Source organism: Pseudonaja textilis, chromosome 2 (assembly GCF_049901715.1).
Source record: "Pseudonaja textilis isolate UNSWEBS1 chromosome 2, rPseTex1.2, whole genome shotgun sequence".
NCBI classification, from domain to species: Eukaryota; Metazoa; Chordata; class Lepidosauria; order Squamata; family Elapidae; genus Pseudonaja; species Pseudonaja textilis.
Window position 1 is genome coordinate 118,216,725 of NC_141991.1, and position 23,121 is coordinate 118,239,845.

A 23,121-nucleotide genomic window follows, 5' to 3' on the forward strand; every position below is an offset into this window, starting at 1 on the left:
ATTCCTGGCACAAAACCATAAAATATGTCTTTGCTACTTAGGCTAATTCGATTTGTACTGTACAGGGAGTCCTTGAATTATGACCACAACTGAGCCTAACATTTCTATTGCTAAGCAAGACAGTTGTTAAGTGAGTTTTGCTCCATTTTATGATGTTTATTGCCATAGTTGTTAAGTGAATCATTGCAGTTGTTAAGTTAGTAACACGGTTGTAAAGTGAATCTGGCTTCCCCATTGACTTTGCTTGTCAGAAGGTTGCCAGAGATGATCACGTGACCCCGGAACACTGTAACCACCATAAATATGAATCAGTTGCCAAGCATCCGAATTGTTATCACATGATCACAGGGATGCTGCAACACTTGTAAGTGTGAAAAATGGTCATAAGTCCCTTTTTCAGTGCCATTGTAACTTCAAACAGTCACTAAACGAACTGTTGTAAGTCGAGAACTACCTGTACTTAGCTGCTGTAAAAGGGCCTCAGGATGTTGCAGCGTCAGAAGTTAAGATGGGCAAGCTCATCTTCTAAGCTGCCGGGATATCCCCGGTGGGGGACAATAAAAAAAAAAAAGGTGTTGTTCTGTGTTGCTATGATACTATAAATACATGAAAATATCCAAAACTGAGGTCAACTTGAAGGAAACTTTATTGTAAAATGATTATTTGTTGTGCCCATAGCAGACATGGAAAATTGTTGCCTTGAGACTCTGTGTAATTTCAAATGTTTGGGTCCCGACGGAATATCCCTTCATTACAATTGTTGTTTTCCCGGAGTAAAAAGATTTAGCTCACCCAGCTTGGTTTCTTTCAGATGCCCGTCATGAAATTGTTTGATTTCTCTCTTAACAAAAGCCAGGTTTTATGGGGCTCGCAACTGGAAGCACTGACTCAGTTTTAACAACGAATACATTCTAGTTTTGCTTGTCAAATCTAAAGGTTCTCCACTGAAAAGTGGGCTAAAGGAAACAAACTCAATTTAGTCCCCCTCCCCCCTCCAAATGCCTTGAATTCAAATAAATGGCAGTCAATTGAAAAATTGACCTATCTTTCCTTCATGCACTGTCCTGAAGCACAAAGAATATCAAATGCTAGCAGGGTACCCATGCTTTGCTACAAAACTATGTGATCGGGCAAGTTTTTGGGAGGAAAATAAGGGGGGGAGGAATTGTGCCTCTGCCCACCACCATCCATTGATATTCATCTGGTTAGTGTCCTGTCAGTGTGTGTAAGAGTTCATGGCTGTTTGGAAACTGAAGCAGTATTTGCTGTGTGAACAAGAAGGAGACAGCAAGGAGCCCGGGCATGGCTTAGCTGAACTGCAGTTGGAAGATATTTCTTTTCAGGTGAGGAGGGGAAGTAGAACTCCTTAGCATCAGAGGGCTGTTTGGAAACTCAAGCAGTATTTGCTGTGTGAGCAAGGAGACAGCAAGGAGCCTGGGCATGGCTTAGGTCAACTGTTCTGTAGTAAAGCTGTTTGCTGCTGTGAAAGTAAAACTGAAACTCCCCTCCTCTGCTTGTGTTTTACATTTTGAAGAGATTTATTTTCAGGTGGAAGGGGGAGTAGAACTCCTTAGCATCAGAGCGTGTTAATAATAATATGGGAAATACTAATGCTGTGGTGGTCAATTTGAAAAATCCTTTTTTAGTGAGCACCTAGAAGCCAAGAGGAACGTACATGCCAAATTTTAAGTTTGTAAGCTTTACAGTTCTGGAGATTTTGTGATGTCGCATGAGTGCATTTTCGCTTTGATAGATAGATAGATAGATAGAAAGATAGATAGAAAGATAGATAGATAGATAGATAGATAGATAGATAGATAGATAGATAGGAAGGAAGGAAGGAAGGAAGGAAGGAAGGAAGGAAGAAAGAAAGAAAGAAAGAAAGAAAGAAAGAAAGAAAGAAAGAAAGAAAGAAAGAAAGAAAGAAAGAAAGAAAGAAAGAAAGAAAGAAAGATAGATAAGCTCAAATAGAGACATTTTCTGGAACAAGTCTTTGTGGAACAGAGAGAATTCGTATTCTGGCATTTATTTCAATAGAGGCTATTCAATTCCTCTACTGCATCGAATTACAAATTACAAAAAGATTCCAGGGAAAATCTGAGCGATAACAAACAAAATATTCCTTTGAAAGAAACAGGAGAAAAATTGAAAAACCAAAAATGGAAAATTAGCAGCAAAGGAGATGTTCCTAGACCAATTTCAGATGTTACTCTTTTTCAAACACTTCTCAAGATTCTCTGAGAAGCTGTGGAGAATTATTTCATATATATGTAAGACTTTCAATTCCAATAAGACATAGGTGGTGGTAGGGTTTTCTCAAGGAAATACTTTTAGTATTTCTTAATGAAGGTCTCCCTTCTTATGAACAGATTCATTTTTTTTTCTAGATCCTTGTGTACAAAAAAAAACAGCAGGAAAATAACTAGCATCTTCAGGAAAGATAACAGTTTAACTGAATTATACAGCTATAATAAGACAGAGTGTTGAAACTTTATCTCATTTCTTAGACTGACGTGGTAGTGAAAAAGGAGGTTGGACTAGAAGTTCTCCAAAGTCCCTTCCAGCTCTATTCTGACTGATAAGCAATATAGTTTCCTCCTCCTCCCCTTCTATTTTTTTTTTATTTGCATTCTTTCCATGAGATTTATGCTGACAGTATTTTGGAGTTATATTTTCCCTGCATTTAAAACCCTTTCCATCATTTCGATGTGCTACATTTTCAATGGTGGGATTCAATTTTTTTTTTTTACTCCTGGTACTGTGGGCGTGGCTTGGTGTGCGTGGCAGGGGAAGGATACTGTAAAATCTCCAGTCAGAGGTCGTATTTGCCAGTTCTCCAAACTACTCAAAATTTCCGCTACCAGTTCTCCAGAACTGGTCAGAACCTGCTGAATACCACCTCTGTTCATTTTGCATATTGCATTTTATTCAACATTTCAATCTGTTGTAAATTTGATTTGGGATTTAAAAATAATTAATTTTTAAAAATTGCTTCTAGTGAAAAAGCTTATGAAAAGACATCTAAGACTCCAGAGTCTTGATATACAGATAAAAAAGGCTCGCAAATTAGCCGACCGCTATTTCAGTTTTATTCACTGCTGACATGAATTATTCTCTCACACACTGGTCTGTTACAAACATCAATAATTATCCTAATAACAATAAAACCCACAGTAGGGCACTATCTTGATGCTGTGGGAAGTTCTCTATGAATTTTCCCAATCTATTTTTAAAGACCTCTAATGGAGCAGATGGCTTGCAATAAGCTCAAATGAATTAATTATTTTTATGACATAGGTTTTATTTTGGAAAAGCAATGGCTGCCAATCTCAGACATTCATTTGCGTGAATGAAATGATATGTGTCGAGGTAGAATCTTTTAAAAACTATAGAACAGTTTTTAAACAATGAAAAGAAACTTTGGGACTTCCTCTGTAGGAGTTCTGCCACAGTCTTTTTTTCCCTTCTATATTTGGAAACGGACAGGAAACAGATGTGGAAAAGCCAGCTACTGCTATTCTCAAACAGTAACTGGGGGACTATGAATGACTTTAAGGGCATCAGTTCATGCGTACTCACTCACAGACATACACACCAAGGGTATCAGATACAAAACCAGGAAAGATCTGCATTTATGCTGCATCTTCCTGTCTGCGTAAGCAGAAATAACTGTCCCTCTTCCTTTGTTGTTTGAGCTGAGAGGACATTAGTCCTTGTTCTGATAGAAGCGTGCAAAGTTCCATTATGACAGCATTTTAAACCATGAAAAATAAGTGTGTGAGAAACCATGAAAAATGGGATCCTCATTTCAAACTTGATGCTGCTGAGAAAATAATCTAAGGGTTAAATACAATCTCAATAGCATGAATAAATAATAAAAGCGGCTATAAAAGTTTATTTTTGATGTTACATAAAATTTAAATGTTTAATAATAATATTAAACATAACATTTCTTTATCATGTTTGAAAGAGTAAACATCACATAGGCAACTTTCCCACACTGACTCTTCTTCATAAATGACTGCTGGGGGCAAAACTGGATAGCCCTCTAATTTCATGCAGCCATGTGCCCAGCAAAGCATGTTTCAAAAGAAGAAAGAGGAGCTACCAGATTGAGAAAGAAAATGTAAAAAGAAAAAGAACATGCAACCCAAATTTTCTATTCAGAAGAGCTGAAGAGAATTTTTAAAAAGCGACATTACCTTTTTTTCTTTGCCACATCCCTGTATATGGACCAACACTTCCTGCATAGTCACACTTCTCAGACCAAGGACCATTGTCCGCTAGAAAGATAAGAGGAGACCTTGTTGATAAACAGAACAGGAAGGTGTCTTTCATTGCAAACAGTACGAGTAGCTACAGCCAGGTTATGGTTGAAGGGCCAAAGAGTGTAGTTCCCATTTCTTTCAACTGAATATTATTTATATTAGCAATTACATATGATTAATCATGCTTCATCAAGCTTCTTTTTCTTATGCTATCAAATGGGTTATATGAAACTGGAAAGGAAGGTACAAGATCAGTGGTGGGTTTCAAAGAGGTTTACCACTGGTTTGGTGGGTGTGTCTTGGTGGGCGCACTTTGTACGCACGCCAAACACACACTTTGTGCACGTGCAGAGGTTTTCCTACTCACCTCCTGCAATCCCTGTAGATTCAACAGCTGACGCGCAGCAATCTGCTGTGCTGCGCAAAGCAACTGCGTTTCAAAAGCAAGGAATAAAGATCAGTGTGGGAACCCGGGTAGGCCCAATAGCAACTCCTCAGAGAGAACCAGTTCCGTCTCAGCTGATCTTTGGCGCTACCAATATGCCAGAACTGGGCCAAACCGGTAGAATAGCACCACTGCACAAGATTATAAAGGATATACAAGACCTCAGAATTCCATCCCTGCAGGGATTCACCTGTTCCTTAATGCAGGAGTTTTAATATATTCTCAAAAATGTTTTCAGAGAAAACAAAGGAAATCCATCACTTTTTTGTTAAAATCCCTGACCCACCAAAATAAAGTGTGTCATTGTAGGTACAATTCTAAAATAAAGGTTTAGATTGCAGAAACAAAATGGGTGCCTGCAATCTAAACTTTCATTGAACCAATATCAACAAACAAGCATGGTGATTATGCAAAACATGGGGATAAGATCAAGCTGGCCTAACAAATCTATTGGTTGGTGGAAAAATAAATAGCAAAGGCTACCTGTATCCTACTTGAAATTTTAATTTATAAGGCTGCTTTACAAGGGACTATTGAGGCTGAGAGAATAGTCTTCAAATCCTGAGCTGGGCTAGGATCTGGAATGACTCAGGAGTTCACAGCCTCCCCAGCAAGTGTGAGCTTCTTCCGGATGAGTACTAGTTCAACCCATTTCCCATCTTTTCCTGTTTGCATGTTTTTGATCTATACCAAACAGAGCTGACATATTCTCCTGCAGAGTAACATAGGGCTAATGTGGAAATTCTTATTATGTACAGTTGGGCGCCCCTTCTTGTGTTCATTATTTTCCTCAGCACGTATAGCTGACAAATTACAGTATTGATCTGAACTTTTTTTTTCTTTTTCCTCTTCTATTTAGATTTACATCTGTTCTACTTACTCGTTATTCTTATTTTCACTCTTTCTTTTCTAATATTTATATCAATTTTATTTTGTTAAAAATATTTGTCATAGTTATATGGCTGACCATCTCACAAGAGTGTATCTGGATGATATACAACAGTGAATGAGCTTAATAAAAATTTCTTTCATAAAATTTGTATATTTTTTTTAAAGAAACCCTGGCTGCCAAACCATACTGAATAGCAAATGGGTCCCTTTCCTTCAAGAGGAATCTAAACAGGGCTGTGAAGCAGGACAATTACAGACAAACTCTAAAAGATTAGCATTTTTCCCCCTCAAAACATGGAAAACAACTTGGAGAGAGACTTTTTACCTGAGTGAGGAGGAAAACTATTTGCCACTTGAATAATTCTTAAGGATTGGGAGACAAAACAATAATAAGAAAGAGTTTGCCTTGGAATTTAATGAACCATGTTTTACTTCCCCCACTTGGGAGAAAACAACTCATTAACAGCAGACTTCGGAACTGGCTATTTTGTTCTTATGTAATGAAGTACTTAATTATTAGTCAAAGGTGACAAGGTTTGTGTTTTTGGCTAGAATTGAAGAATTCATTCATGGAAACAATGCCTATGGTGAACAAACTTCATAAAGGGGTACTGATATGTGCAAAACCCCTTTCAAATTGTAAGTACATTGGGCAGCCTGTTCATCTCCCACATTAAATCTGGTGACAAGAAAGAATAACTGCCAAGGTTAACCTATACCACACAGGTTTTCTTGAGAACAATCTAGAACCAGCCAGTTGTATCACCTCATCTGCTTCATGGCTAAAACTTAGCTACAGCTATGTAAATGTTGTAAGTTCAGAAGAAGCAAGGATTCTTAAGATTCAAAGGAGAACAGAACTGTATGCTATGCCCTCAATCAGTTACTCAAATTTACACTGAATCTGAAACCCTTGCTCTGGCTTATTATAGGGAAACAAAAAAGCACTTTTATAAAAGCAAAACTTGTGTGCTGATTTCTCTTTTCAGAAAGGAGCCCAGCTGTGTGGAGAAAATAAGTTTACTCAATAGAATTCAAGACTTGATGGGTTATCCAAGACCATGTGACACTGGATGATTATTGAAGCTAAAAGGAGGAGGCATTGCCCAGTTCCTTAAGTAGAAGACTCAGGACAACTCATCAGAGGTGGGATTCAGAGGTTCTGACCAGTTCTGGAGAACCAGTAGCGGAAATTTTGAGTACTTTGGAGAACTGGCAAATACCACCTCTGACTGGCCCCGCCAGTTAGATAGTTCCATTCCTACTGATGAGAGTGTGATCAGGAAAATATTAGAATGTGCAGAAATGAATAGTTAACACTTGCAATTAAAGAGAAGGAACAAACTGAATATTATATGATATGAAAACTATTTTTTCGATGGCTAGAGAATAAAGATGAAAGAAACAAAACATGATTAGTGAAATATAGAAAATATGTTAATAGAATTAAATACATTAAGATGAGGATTGCTATAATAATTAGATATATTATGTATATCAGTATTAAGAGAATTAATATTGATGTAATGAATAAGTCTGTAAACTAATTGTTATTGCACAAGATATTTGTACTCAGATGACACACCAGTTAATAGAAGATGGATTGTTTGTATTAAAAAAAAACATTTTAAAAAATTATAGTTCCAGTACATTCATCTGAATATTAATAACAAGTGTTGTTATTCAGTTGGATGTCCCACAGGTTTAAAAACCATTTCTGATAGTTTATGACTAGATCTAGCAATGGATAGTTGTTTAAGCTCTTGCAGGTACAACAAGTACAAGCACACACACAAATATTCCTCCATTCTATCGCAGCAACTTTTAATTTTGTTCCATGAATTCCACCATTTTTATTAGCAGAGATTCATTTGGAGGGCAGGAGCTACCAGCTGATCCTTCAAAAGGAGGCCTTCCTGAATCAATCTCCATCTTGTTTCTCTCTAAAGCTCTTAGAACCGATTGAGGATATGACAAAATAAGTCTCCAGGACAGGGGTCCCCAAACCTGGCAACTTTAAGACTTGTGGATTTCACCTGTAAACCAGAGGAATGTATCTTCCTTTGCTGTGCTGTCAACCGCATCCTTGATCTGTCCCACCAAGGCATCCATTTCCTTCAAGTATGTTCCATAGGGATCTTGGCAAGATGGATTCCAAGATGCCTCAGACAAAACCAAAGGCACATGCATATGAGCCAGAGCAAGATATAAGAAGAAAGGAAAGCCTTTCTGGCTGGAAAACGAAATAAAATAAAGATTTGCAACAGTTAATTATGTGGAGGAGCAACATTCTTGCTCAGAATTATTACACCTACCATTACTAGTGGTAAACTAGTCTCACACAGCAACTGACTAAAATTCCAACAGTTGTATAGGTAGTCCTTGACTTACAGCCATTCATTTACTGATCATTCAGTTACAAAGGCATTGAAAAAGCGACTTATGACCGGTTTCCACACTTAAGACCGTTGTAGCATCCTTGTGGTCATGTGATCAAAATGCAGGCATTTGGCAACCAGACTGTATTTATTGACAGTTGCAGAGTCCCAGGTGATCACAATTTATAATCTTCCCAGCTGGTTTCCAACAAGCCAAGAAAATGGGGAAAATCAGGTTTGTTTATTAACTGCACAATTCATTTAACAACTTCAGTGATTTGCTTAACAAATGTGGCAAAGAAAGGTAGTAAAATCAAGTGCAATTCACTTGACAACTGTCTTGCTTAGTCACATAAATTTTGGGATCAATTGTGGTCATAAGTCGAAGACTGCCTCTACTTCTGTATTTTCTTTTCTTTGGCTTCTTAAGCAAACTTTCATTTATCTCATTTCCTAAACCTGTTCATATCAGCTTTCCTTGCATGCATTTATTCATAAAAAGGTGACCAAGTGATTCCGAGCAACTTATATTTTTAAAAACGACAGCAATTATAATAATACAAATTTATAAAAGTATAACTGTAAACTGGTGATAACAAAATTCTTGCATTTTCCTCAGGAAGAAATTATTGTTAATTCACATTTAATTAGAAGATACATTAAAGCAGATATGTGCAAAATTTTAGGAATCAAAGCTAGATTTTCCTTTTATATGTTGAGGAACCATGGCTTGGAATTGAGCAGTGATAGGCAAAAACGAAATTGGATTAATGTTTATTTTAATTAAAATTAAATACAGTTAATGCCTTTATTCTCTCCGTATTTAATAATTTCCCTTTTATTTACTTGATAATTTCCCCATTGGCTGTTAAAAAAATTCTATCTTGGCTATACAAGTTGGATCAAATGATGTCTACGACATCATACTTGACCTAACAAATACTGGGTAACCAAAGGCTGGAACTGTTGCTACTTTTTACTGGGATGAATGGAAAAACAGCTTGTTTTAGCATTTTCTGGAATTCTTCTGTTTGCACTGTTTGTCCTCTGTTGTCATCTCACAGCTTTGAGAATCACTTTGCAACATAAGCCTCCACCCAGTTGAGCAACTGATTTAAAAAAAAAAAAGCTGACAGGAATAATTTTCCCTTCTTGCACTGACATTTGTCATCACTTTTCATTTCCCTGAAACAACACACAGGAACAGTTTCTCTCAGCACCACTCCTGTTCGGTCTCTTTCACAGAGGCTGAAGCAAGAGTTGTACAATGTCACTTTTCTTCCCCAATCTTCTTAACCAAAAAGATTGATCCATACAGCTTTGACCCACACCTTTGTTTCTTTATATTTTTTATTAGAATTTTAAATAGAATAAAAGTATAAAGAATCAAAGGAAAGCTTAAAAAAGAAAATAATAAATAGAATTATGACTTCCTTCTCTCTCTCCCTCTCTCTCTATCAAGTAGTTACTATCCTATTCCATTTCCTCCCTCTTTTTTATTCTTTAACTATACCTTGAATTACCTTGAGGTAAAATGGGCGGCCTATAAATTTTATAAATAAATATCAACATTTCTATAACCCCATATCTCGTGTAACTTCTGTAATTCACCTCACTGATTTCTATATCACCAGAGCTGAAGTCTAGGAAAAAGTTTGGAAGACTTCCTAATGACAGCCCTTCTTCAGTATACAATTAAAGCAAGCACATTTTTAAAAACCAGTAAAAACCAGTCATAGGCTGTTGCTATGTCCTTTCTACATAAAAGATATAGATCAGGAAGTTTTTCTGGCAGTGGACATTAAGGCGGTTTTGCACAATGCTGCAGATGTAAAACAATGCATATACATTTAGAATAAAAATGGTTGAAATTACACTAGAGCTCATAGAACAGGTATCTTGCAGGCTTTAATGATCTGAACTGTCTAAATTTTTCCATTTTTATAAATACATACATATTTTAAAATAGAAGTCAATGAGCATTATCTAGTGGTTGCATCAGCAAAATGGTGCCTGATGTTAGCAGCCCCCAGGCAGAGTAGATGGAAGAAGCAGGAATTTATTCTTCCCAGCAAGATGTCTATCATACAGTAATAGTGCTATTACTCCAACTTGCAGAAATCCCCCAAGGCCTCATAATGTTGTAACTTTGAGGTCAAAGATTGAACAAGAAGGTTGAACGTTCCTCTATTTTTATCGTTCCTGGGTTTTGTCACTATGAGAAATAGTTGAACAATGTGGTCCATTCTTACTGCTCACTTACAAAATTTTGGGTCACTGAAATGTATTAGAAAAATTGTTAACCTTGCAAAGGTTTATATTTAATTGCCAGGTCAGGAAATATTAATTAACTTGTACTGAAATGTTAACATTGCTCCCCAGTTGATCTCATTCTGTAGGACAGACAGGGAATGTTATATTTTTGAGTAGGAAAGAAAGAGAGAGGGGGGGGGGGCGAGGAGAGAAAGAAAGAGAGAAAAACAATCTGACCGATATTTTCTTGACCTTCTTGGAAGTTAACAACTTTCTTAACCTCCAAGCCCTTTAAGAGCTACAAAAGTATAAATCTTTCTTTCCTTCCTTTTCTTCTTAGGAAAGCATAGTGTGGTTACATTTGGGAAAGGATATGAAGTGTGGGAAGCACAAGTGGGCTAGGAATAAAGCTGAGAAATCTTTTGAAGAAATAATTACGGAATAGAATTCTATTTCAAGCAGGGTTCGTAATATTCTTTAAATATCTGCACCAATTCAAAAACTCAACTGCATTAAGAACGCTGCAGCTCTTGAGATACTAATGAGTTTAGAGCACCCACATCTACCGGCATACATGTTTCATCACTTTGAGCACAGATCAGTCACTGCCTGCTGCAATGTAAGAAGCGGTGGCTGTTACTTTGTTTGTTTATTATTTATTTATTATATTTATATAACCACTGATCTTTCAACAAACTCTGGGCAGCTCCAATAAAAAATTAACCGCAAGACTTAAGTCATTTTCCATAGACACCAGCCATTGAGAATGCATGAGCTGATAAAGGATTAAGAAAAATAAACCATTGCATTACAACGCTTGCTGGTTTTGGAAGTACAATTTGCTCACTTCTTGACTTATGCCCAAATTTTTTGTTGCTAAGTGAGAAAGTTGTTAACTGAATTTTGCCCCATTTTACAATCTTTCTTGCCACAGTTGTTAAATTAATCACGGTAGTTGTTCAATTAGTAACACAGTTATTAAATTAATCTGATTTCCCCACTGATTTGGCTTGTCAGAAGATTGCAAAAGGAGATTACATGACCCTGGTACACTGCAAGGGTCATGAATATGAACCAGTTGCCAAGTATCTGAATTTTGATCACATGACCACGGGGTTGCTGTGTGAAAAACCGTCATAAGTCAGGGCCATTATGTCTTTGAACGGTCACTAAATGAACTGATGTTAAGTCGAGGGCTACCTATACTGTTTACTTACAGGATGATAAGCTTACAGTGTGATCTTAAATGCCACCATTGTTATTTTATTTTTTTCCTCTTCAATGTGCAGTGGCATCTGTGAAAGAAGGGGTGAGGGTCAAAAAAGGCAAGATGGCAGGAAGCTCCTTTTATACATAGAGCAAGGCTAATACAATACAATTGCAATACCAATTCCACCATCTTGTCTGTTTTTATTCCTCCCACAGACAATGCTACCAGTGCGACTTTCTGGCTAAAAGAATTACTTTTCTTGAAACTTAGCTATTTCTGAATTACTAGTCCTGAATTAAATGCAAGTGCACCACTTTTTCTCCTCAGGGTTAATGAAGAAAGACCCTTGATTTTTGTCCAGGTGCGATTTAGTGAGCTACTTTTCCCATACACTGTGTCAAACTCTCCTTTGCTCACATACTCTCTGAATCCTTAATGCCCACTAAAACTCAGAGCTGCTAGACTTTTGCTCACTTCTCATTAATTGATTAATCAATAAATGCAGGATAAACAAAGAATGGGAAAACCTCTCTGAAAATGGTCCAACGCTAGAAAAGGTGGAAGGAAAGATAAGGATGACCAATAGTAAGGCGGATGGATGCCAGTTTCAGTGCTGAAGGGTGTACTATTAGAAGACCCAGGTTTCGGACAGATCACCATGGAGGAAATCTATGTGGTTGCTACTCAGAGTCGAAAATGACTTGATAGGACCTTCAATCGACCAAAACACAGAATGGATCAACAAGATGTACAAATCCAGATCTAAACTCCCTCATTTCTCTCTCAGGAAATGGCTTTTCCCCAGGACCTACACATGGAACAGTTTACTTCTCCCTGCTATTATTTAGCAAATAACACCATTTTCTATTATGCACTAATTTACAGCTGACTTGCTACGCAAAGCAGTTTCTTTCAATACTATAATAAATCACTTGCATTAAAATAACAACTGTTACATCAACCTTCATATATTTTCCAGGAAAGAAGACGATCTGGCAAGAATGGAAGATAAAGAAATCCTCTTTGACTCATCAGCAAAGAATGTTGAGGCATCTTAAATGTTAGATTTATTATAGTGCATAAATGTTTGTAGAAACAAAAGGTTCCTCATCTGCCTCCAACTGTGTGTGTGAGTTTATATACAAAGAGATATGATCCATGAACAATACAATTTAATTTCTTAACGAATCCTATATCAAGTATTTTATAACAAAATCTATCTAAAACCAGTGTAACACTATCTTCTGGGATACTGACAATATTTTCCATTGGTTTTAGATACTGGAATTTCTGATGTCAAATTTATCCATGTATTCCTTGTATGTGGACTAACCAATCTTTCCAATTAAAAATAGAGTGTGGAATGGTTATTGAGCTAATATTTACTGCACATGAAGCTCAACAGTGCAAGAATGTCACCATTATGCTCACAACTGCTGTGTCAAAGACTACCATTTAGAAATAATCCTTGCATCCTCTTGTATTGCTATCTATTTCATCATTCTCCTTGGAAAAATGGCGATGTATACACGGACATGGAACAGAAAGATTTGGCTGATACAATTTTCTGGTTCTTTGACCACAAAGGCCTGGGATGGGTACTTCCCACTTCTAAAGAAAGCAATGTAATATCAAAGGAGAGCAGCTTTTAGGAGGAATTTTAGATCTTCACGGAGAGCCCTCAAGAAAAGCACTTCTGCCTAGGACCGTGCAAATCCTTTAAAAGAGTTCCTTCACAACATGCAGAAATGCACACAAAGCATCTCTTCTAGAACCATTAAAGCAGCTATATCTTGTTTTCCAGCCTGCACTTTAACTGAGCTCAGCTGCCTCCACATACTGCCTCACTAAGAAAAACATGAAGGAAAGTGACTGACATGCATGTAGAAACACAGGAACGGTTTATGAAGCAATTGTGCAAGCCTGAATAAAGAACTGCTCAGAAGTAATCTTTGCTTTATTTGGATCAGCAACTCTGTCGCTAAGTGAGAAATCATGTGATTGTGATTATGCTTTTCAGCTAGAAAGAGACAAGACTACACAGTTTCACACTTCAGCTTTTGTTTGCCTTCTAAACACTTCCCTGTCCTTTGGAAAGTTCAAGTGTCTGGCTTGCTGTCTTGCACACACTGAATAGAATAAAATTGTGCCAGCAGCCCATGACTAGGAGTTGTGGACAGGCTATGCTGTCCACTCTCTTGAGATCCCTTCCTTTCCAATCTCTCTGATTTATAAAAGAACATGAGAAAAAAAGCAGGTGATTTCTGTAGGCAATTTTGTTTTTGGTCTGACCCTTTCCTGCTGCTGGCACAATCACACTGTTTTCAAAACGCGGAAGAGATAACAGCTTATTCTCTTGCAATCCCTTCCTCTTCAATCTCTGCTCTGTAAGATGGGAAACAGAAGAAAGAACCATGTCAGACATAGGACAATGCATATTGATTGTAATGGTGATTGCATGACAGAAGGATGCTGAGAAGGTAATACATGGTCATATTGGGCTGCAAAGTGATTTTCTCAGCACTGTCATAACTTCAGACAGAATGACAAGTAAGTGAGGACACAAGCTGTACTGTTTTGAAGAAAAATGCTTCATATGGAGTGCAAGTATTGAAAAGCCCCTCTTGTTTATCATAGAAGCCAGTACATCGCAATCCAGTACTTTGATTAATTTATTAAATTTGTAAGCCACCCAACTCCCAATGACTCTAGGCAACTCTCAAGTAAAAACATTTTAAAAAATTGTTTAAGAAATAAAAGTAAGAATTAAAAGATGACAAGATGAGAAAAACTGGACTGGAAACACACCCACACAATACAAGGGGATTTCATTCACGCTGACTAAAGGCCTGGGAGAAAAGCTTCTAGGGCCCTGATAAACGACATTGCTTAATCAAAGGAACTCAAAGCACACTAACCCTACCAGATCAAATTGGCTGGGCAAATACTAGGGGAGATGAGAACTCCCTCGGGTAACCAAGCCCCATGTCCTATACAACTAGATTTATTTCCTTAGAGAAGTCTTGTTCTTCCTCAGGGTTTTCCAAAAGAAAAAGGAGGGGACTACGGCTGCAAAATGGGACCAGAAATACAGCCTGTGTACATGAGTGTGTTTGTGTAATTTATCATATATTCTCATGTACCTTAAAAATAAACAAATGCAACATTTCCAAGACGACACAGAACAATCTTCATTAAACGTATCTTTACAATAATTTGCTAATCTATTACAATTATTTTTACTGCCATAATATAGAAAAAGAGAAAAAAGAAAAAATAACAAAATACAAGACACATAGTTTTCCTTCCTGTGAATTTCTTTCTCTGTGTATATGAGTGTGTGTGCCCCTATACAACATTTGCATAATATATACCGAAACAAAAAGCAACCAAGGAAAAAAAGGAAAATCCCAATGAAACTAAAGATATACATATATTACAATAATTGCATAAAAGCAACTGTTTTTAAGGAATGAATTAAAGCCTCCTGCATTTAAAAACATTAACTTTTATGCAATTATTGTAATATACATGTATCTTTAGTTTCATTGAGATTTTCCTTTTCTCTTTGGTTGCTTTCTATTTTGGTGTATGTATATAAATAGAGTGGTCATTTCTTGTCAACATCACAATTATTTGCTAATCACAACAAATTTTCCAATAATTACTAGATATATGACAAATATTTTTAAAAACCTTAACTCTGAACATTTTCAAGCAGAGCCTTTTTATACCCCATAATTCCTTTTCGAAACACATATAATTTAGTAATGTCTAGTGCAGTGATGGCTAACCTTTTTGTCGTCACGTGCCAAAAATATATGCATGCGCACGCACTTGTGCCTGCACCCATAATGCAATGCATGCACAACCACGTCCCTGTGCATGCATGACCCCCCATGTGCACCCTGCCCCTGCACATGCATGCGTGACCCCCACATGCACCTTGCTCCCCTGCGCATGCAAGTGCGTCTCCCCCCACGCCTGGGTGGCAGATACCCGACAATCAGCCGGCTGGTGGGGAGCGCCCGCATGCGCAGTGGATCAATTCCAGGCGATGGCTCGCATGCCGGCAGAAATGGCTCTGCATGCCGTAGGTTTGCCATCACAGTTCTACTACCTCCTTCCACCACCCACTCATCTTCAATTTTATGAACCTGGCAGCTATATTTGCAACAAAATTTGAATAATTTGCTTTGTTAAATGTAATCTATTTAAAAAGAAAAAACAACTTATGACTGTCAATGTTTTTTTAGTTAGTTATTTTTGTTATTGTTTCCTATCTTGATAAATTTATGTTGACCCAAAACCAGAGATATACAGAAGATACTATAATTAGAATACTGTTATTATGAGCAATATCACAACTGTGATTTTGTTGTAGCATTTGAAAGACGTAAGGAAATGAGAAATTGTCTGTTATCATCTCAAATAGTTTTTTCCTTCAGTGGACTCTACTGAAGAAAATCAACCAACTTGAGTAAAAAAAAGGAAGTCCTTTATAAATATTAGATTCACACACAACAACCATACTGAGAAATTCAGTTTCAAGGAAGCTGAGGAAACAATAATTTTTAATGTATATAATTTCAGCTTTAGTCTTTAGAACTTCCTAGAAATATTGGAACGAGACAGCAATAAATTTGCCTTAGTTAAATTCACATAAAAAAGAAAGCATTGATGCTTCTAAATAGAATGAAGGTGTTATAGTAGGATTTGTTTTACTGTTATTTAGTAGGAATTTGGTTGCCATTTGTAATTGCAGCTGAGAAAAATACTGGTTATGGGGACACTCAATGACATATGAAGTTGAAGGTGTTATCAATTACTCCAATTTGGGAATCTTTTCTCTTTTATCCATGGCAACTGTCTCTTCTTTAATACCAGGAGCATTCCAAGTTAGTAAGTAATAATAAAAGAAACCTCCCACATAGGTCTCAAGAACTCACAGTCTGCTCAAAGCTAAAAACAAAAAGGATTTAAAAAAAAAGAAAATATAAATATAAGCGTATAAAGTTGTTTTAAGGTATCAACTTGTCCACCCAAATGAATTTCTCTTGGATTAGTTTCAGCTGCTTGCATAAGAGATTAACCGGTTAGATCCAGTCCTAATACCCAATTAAAGATAACCCCTGAGATTCATTAAAAAGGAAAGCTTTTTCATTAACCCCAGTAAAGTGTGCAGTGCTTTGATCTTCTATGAGTACAAATTGTGCTGAAATACAAAACTAAAATAATGGTAAAATCAGTCAGAAACTTTCAAATGTTCATTGGCAGCTTTTCAGGTTTTTGAAGTTGTTATGTGAAAATATCTTGGATACATAATCCAATTCTAGCAGAGTCCTGTTAACTGATTTTTTTAATGTGCTGTGCAGTTGTTTGCTAATAACCAAGCAGGACTTCAGCATAAACATAGCACCTGTATGCAACTCCTGATAGTAATCCTGAGGAAAAATGTAGCTGCTTTAAAGTTGCAGATGCATTTCTATATACTCTGAAGCACTTTTTTTGGAATCAGATCAAAGTTTTGTGCTAAACAAACAACTAGAACTTCGGTTCTACTGAAGTTAAAATAAAATAGTCTTCTGCACCAACTTTCTGTTACCACCTCTGATAAGACTAAAAGTTGAATTTTCCATATTAACAAGGCAAGCAAAATACATCAGTATGGATGGGTTGGTTGTTGTTTTTTTAGTATGTAGGAATTATCAATGCCAGTCCCACTGATGTCAAATATAGGGTGTATTCCTCTATCTGGAACCAGAAGAGGCCTTATTCTATTCATGCTATTTTTGACAAAACAAAAAATTCCCAGACTTCAGAACTAGGCCTTATAAAAAATTGTCCCTATTCTTAATTTAAGTAGGAAATCAAATAAAAACAAAAACACTGAGTTTCACTCTAGGAATAGACTTTTAGGAATGGGGCTCTCTCTTCCTAAGCCCTACCTGCTATTATTATCCAACCTTTTTAGTGGGATCAGGGAAAATCCTGTTTTTTAGAATACTAAAATACATTCTGATTAACAAGCTAATTAAATATGGGCCAGATGGTATCACTGTAAGTGGTGCATAGCTGGTTTTAAAACTGCTCAAGAAAACTCATGAACTACTAGAGTAAGGTAATAAATGTGATGCAACTGTATTCAGTTCTCAACAATTTAATACTTTTTAATAATGATCTGAATGATCAGGTGCATGGAATGTTATCAAGGTGGAAGAGGAAATAGAACAATAATCAAAAGGATCTTGACAGGTTAAAGAAGTGAACTGGAAGCAGCAGGTGGAAACTTACTTGAAATAAATAAATTCAATTAAAAAAAATAAATTGGGACACATGAAAAGGATCTGGAATATTACTATCTAAATATGAATCAGTAATATAATGTAGTTGCCAAGGCAAATGCATCTTTCCAAGTAAATCACAAGTAATAGTTGCGCAATAATTTGCAAAGTTCAGTCCTACCTCAAATACTGTATCTAGTTCTGGGCATCACACCTTGCAATCTCCAGAGAAACTAGAATAGGTACAAGAGGAATAATCTGAAGAGTAGAAATTAAGTCTCATGAAAAGAGACTGATGGAATTGTTTTCCTTAAGGCAAAAAAACTACAGAGGATGAATAGGATACCGTTCGTCAAGATTGTAACCCAGAAGATCTAGGCCTTTCTCTGTTGTTTTAGAGTAAAGAATAAAGGAGTTTGTGTTAAGGAAAACATTAGGAGCAGCCAAACATTTCCCTTAACTAAAAGTTTTCAACCAATAATTAAATGGATTCCTGCACTTGGAAGTCTACAATATTATGAATCTATATCAGAAGTGGTTTTCAGCAGGTTCTGACCAGTCTGGAGAACTGGTAGTGGAAATTTAGCTCAGAGAACTGGCAAATCCCACCTCTAACTGGCCCGCCCCATCTATTTTCTGCCTCCCGAGTCCCAGCTGATTGGCTAGGTCTTCTTTTGTTGCCCTGCGCAGGAGAACAGAGCTGGAAATCAGGTTAGTGGAGAGAGGAGGGAATGGGGATTTTGCAGTATCCTTCCTCTGCCATTCCCACAAGCTACACCCACCAAGCCACACCACGCCCACCAAACCATGCCCAAGCCATGCCCACATAGTAAAATTTTTTGAATCCCACCACTGATCCATATTTATTGCAGATAGAGGCAATATTAACATATCAAAGTGCTGTAGTATATAATTCAATGAATCTGAACAATCAAAATAGTCATATGTAAATCAAACAAAACTATTTGTCAATAGTTTGCTAAATAACAGAATCACTTAGAATTTCTATGTAACCAAGTTAGCCAGCTATTCAATGTATCCAAAATATTATAATAAGACTCACATGATTTAGTAAGGTTGAACAAACATGTTGCAGTTCTGAAAGCACCCATTCATAAAGACTGTAAAGCTCCAGGCATTTCTTAGAAGTCCTGGGCTTTTCGGTCTTTCCCTTCATAAATACAGATTGTTTGTACTGATTGACATATTTTTTAGTGGTCTAAAAACCAGAACATATTTTGGCATATTATTTTTTTAACTATATAAAGATATTTCTTTATTTATAAAGTCCTTTTTAGGACATGATTTCAAATCAATTATAAATCAAGTATATTTAAAAAAAGCTGCTTTTGTCGTTTATCAATAGTCTCTAAATAAGTATACACGATTTCCATCCCTGTCAGTTCATTTTGTTTTGGTTGAGCTGGAGCTATCTTTATCATTACTTCTTTACAGTAATCATTTAAAAGGTCTGGATTGTTTCTGCTGTCTGGAAAATGCAGCTAGTAAGACTATGGGCTCAGGAGCCACAATAAAACTGGCTTTCTTCTAACATTTCCCCCTTCTCAATGAGCTTCGAATGTTATTTATTCGGCACATTTTGATTATCATCCCTTTCCAATGAAAGCTGCAGAACATGGGCCTCCGGGAAGCCCTTGTCCCACTTCCACCTCTTCTGCATCCACCCTGAACAGTCTCCATCTCCATCCAGAGAGCCATCGTCTTCACTCTTGCCCTTGCTCAGCAAGCTGTCCTATTCAATTACTTCCTTCTTAGCTGGGTCCAGCAAACTCCCTTTGAACGATGTGATTCTGCCCTTGCTGTGTTTGCCACATGCTTCTGAACGCTGCAGCCTACACAGCACCTGGATCCCAGGCCAGCGGCAGTTGGACTGGGACTAATGGAAATGCCATTGCTAAGTGGAGTAGTCGTGTGAAGCCTTGCCTAACAACTGCTTCCTTTAGCAGTGGACATTCTGATCTCAATTTAGGATTGTTTAGCGAGGATTTTGCAAAGAAAGGGGAAAATTCCAATCTTTTCCTTGGAGCTTCATGAGAGAGAAGGACAGATGTATAAAGTTAGAGTGCAGGGTAATTTATACAATGCCAACCCATTGCTATGTTACCGAAGGAAGATCAATGTTCATGGAGATTTTCTTACCTGGCATAATGGATGAAATGAATAACTTTTTCTGTAAACTTCGCAGCTAAGGTAGTTAAGTTTACAGGCTGTTGGACAATTGTAAGGTTTTCAAAAAGCGGAAGTGCAATTTCAGGATAGCAGTTTTTCTGATGTTTACTGAAAAAAACAATCGTAAGATCTTGAGTATGGAATGAGAGATTAATGCAAAAGTGGGCTCTAAAAATATTATTTATTTTGGTAGTCCCATAGTCTTTGGTCAACAAAATCAGCTAAAAAACAGAGCCAAGGTTACATTTGCTCTGGGATAGAGCAAATGTAATCAGCCTCTATCCAAACTGAAAAAGATAGGGTGGAACACAAATGACAAAGTTTCAAACTATCACAAACCGCTCTGAAAGGATAATTAGGCTTAACATAGCTTGGGATTTGGAAGTTGCAGGACCACATGTTCAACCTAAATGAACCCATCCTACTACAAGTAGATCTTGCTTACCAATTGCCCTATTCCAAGCTATTCAAAATTGCAGCAGTGTTGAAAATAACTTTACAATCATCGCCATCATTTATAACCTTCACAGCATCCCTGTTACACATTTTTTCTTTTTTCTCTCTGCAGAGCAGAGATTGGAGAAAAGGGGATTATAAGAGAGTAAAAAGGCACATGATAGGAAAAAAGGGGTCACCACAGATGAGATTGTCTAAGGTTCACTTGTTTGGTTCCCCTCTGTAGAACACAAAGGTTGCATAAACAGGTGAGGGGGGGGAAAGGAAAAAAAAAGAACAGAAAACAAGCAGTCTCTTTTATTCTGTGCCTGACCATTTTTTGCCCTCTCCCACTTGCAGGATAAAGAAATTAGGGAGAAAACATTGCAAACTCGCAATGGGGAATGCATCAGATGTTTGCTGGCATCCCTGCATTCCTTTCTATTTGTATTACCCATCATATGCCTGCTACTCTCTTGTGATGCTTTCCTCTCCGTTGAATGAAAATACAAACGTTAATTCTCTTCTTCTAATTATTGCAACACCGTGTTGGGCATTTAAAGGGAAAGGGAGCGGGGAAAGGAAAACACAATCACATGAGCTTATTGGCTTCCCAGAGTTACCCTGTGGCATGGTGAACAGCCAATAAATTTGATAAATAAATAAAAATTTCCCACTTAGAAAGTGCTTTGCTTAACAACAGGGTTACTAGTCCCAATTATGATTGCTAAATGAGGACTATCTTTAGGTGGTTCAGGGGAGAACTTTGTGTAGTTCCACATTTCCACAGAATGAGGGAAAACATAGTTAGAAGGCCCTGCTTCTCAGAGGTAGCACCAATGGAACTATTTCATGGAAACCAGGCCAGTCCATACCTTGAGAGTTTTCAGGAAGATGTTAAATACTGAGATATTTTGAAAGATGTTCCAATTATGTTACATCTGTGCCATTCTTTTTTATCATTTTTATTTTTAATTTGGTTTGATCTTTATTGTGCTTGGATTTCCTGATTTTCTGACTTAGTGCTTGAACTGAAATTCCAAAACATACTATGAATGTTTTTATGTTTTCATGATACTCTGTGAGCTGCCAAAAATCACTAGATTATGCTGGGATATAAATTCATAAACAATAAATAAACATACCTGACTGTTGTGGAGCATCTGGGACAAGCCGGGCAGGGGGGGAGGTTATAACCTGGAGTGTCAGTACAGCCCATATCAGGGCTATATGGTATCCCAAAATAAAAATCAAAACCTAGAAACAAAAAGATACAAGATGAAGAAATGTCTGGCTATCTCAGGATCAGTCTTATCTGAAATTGAATACATGTCTGTGGCAACCCAACTGCAAGGACTCAGCAGAACACACGTCATCATTCAAGCACTGACTGTGAACTCATGGTTCTATTAGTTATTTAAGAGTCCTAAGCAGGATTAGGTTTATTACTGCCAGAAAGAACACTGTAATAGCAATAGATTTATATACTGCTTCATAGTGCTTTACAGCCCTCTCTAAGCAGTTTATAGAGTCAGCATATTGCCCCCAACAATCTGGGTCTTCATTTTACCCACCTCGGAAGGAAGGAAGACTAAGTCAACTTTGAGCCAGTGATTCTATCACTTGGAAACCTGACAACTGAACTGCTGGCAGTTGGCAGAATTAGCTTGCAATTCTGCATTCTAACCACTGCGCCACCATGGCTCTGTTATTAATTTGCAGTAGACAACCCATGAGCCATTGGGCCATTATTGGATCGTTACAACTGTACTGGACAAATGAAGGAAAATATGCATGACCCAGGATCATGCAGAACCCAATCTGGGTTGTAACTGGCACCAGATGTTTAGTCTGGTGAGAGAGAACTACTCTCTCACCAGAATGTGTACAGGACAAATGTATTTCACACTAAACTACCCGTGACCCACTAGGTCAATATTTCCGAGGTATTTCTTTACCTAAACAGAGAAATAGAAAGTCCACAGGCAGGTAAAAAAGCAGTGGGAAAGAGAGCGACTTCTGACTTCCTACTGGGTTCCCCATTGATTTTGCTTTTGGGAAGCTGGCAGAAAGTGTTGGAAATTACAATCATGTGACCTCAGCTAACTGCGGCAGTACTGCTATGTCTACAGCTTTGGGAATACAACTGGTATGAAGTTTTTTTTTCAAATTTCAATCACACAGGAGTAATGGGTCATGGATTCTGTACTGATTCTTTAACGTAGCAAGTTTGAGGTACCTTGATTCAAAAATGTTTGCCATTTGGGCTAAATTAAGGTAACAAGCAGACAAGCAGCAGGAGAATTTTAATAGTATACAGATTACCTGTCTCTTTTATCTCCCCACGCCCCCTTCACAATAGTTTACAAATGTGGAATTTTTAAAAAGCTACTAGACTGAGAAAAATAAAACCATTTAATACATTGCATTAAGTGACCTATTTCATTTTGGCTTAGTATATTGTGTGTTGCCAGCCAACAGTTGTTGCAGACAACAGTTGAGCAATCTATAGCTTAAGGCTTCAAGCGGAGCCCAATACGCATATCTGGCCCAATTGAATCCTGACTTAAATTGCCACTGATGGCAATTTTTTTGCTAATTTAAGGAAGGAAAACTGTACTGTAAGTCCTCAAATAGTTTTAATACAATTTTTAAAAAGGAAGAAAAAACAACCATGGGGGGGGAGGGGGAGAATCACATGTATAAGATGACTCAGTTTATTTTTGCATTGATAACCATTATAGACTCAAACCTACCAAAAGGTTAT

At 37.2% G+C, this 23,121-nt stretch overlaps 1 protein-coding gene across 10 annotated transcripts in view; it reads right to left on the reverse strand.

Moving 5' to 3' along the window:
- The window catches only part of ARSG (arylsulfatase G), a 104,430-nt gene that overhangs the window by 27,378 nt on the left and 53,931 nt on the right, over positions 1–23,121 (reverse strand). For all 10 annotated transcript variants that reach the window (XM_087925044.1, XM_087925040.1, XM_026711196.2 and 7 more), the window contains 4 exons: positions 21,500–21,611; positions 19,890–20,027; positions 7,641–7,837; positions 4,203–4,283 (listed from right to left, as the gene is read on the reverse strand). In XM_087925044.1, the coding sequence (XP_087781170.1) occupies positions 4,203–4,283; positions 7,641–7,837; positions 19,890–20,027; positions 21,500–21,611 (528 nt within the window). The remainder of the gene's footprint in view (positions 1–4,202; positions 4,284–7,640; positions 7,838–19,889; positions 20,028–21,499; positions 21,612–23,121) is intronic.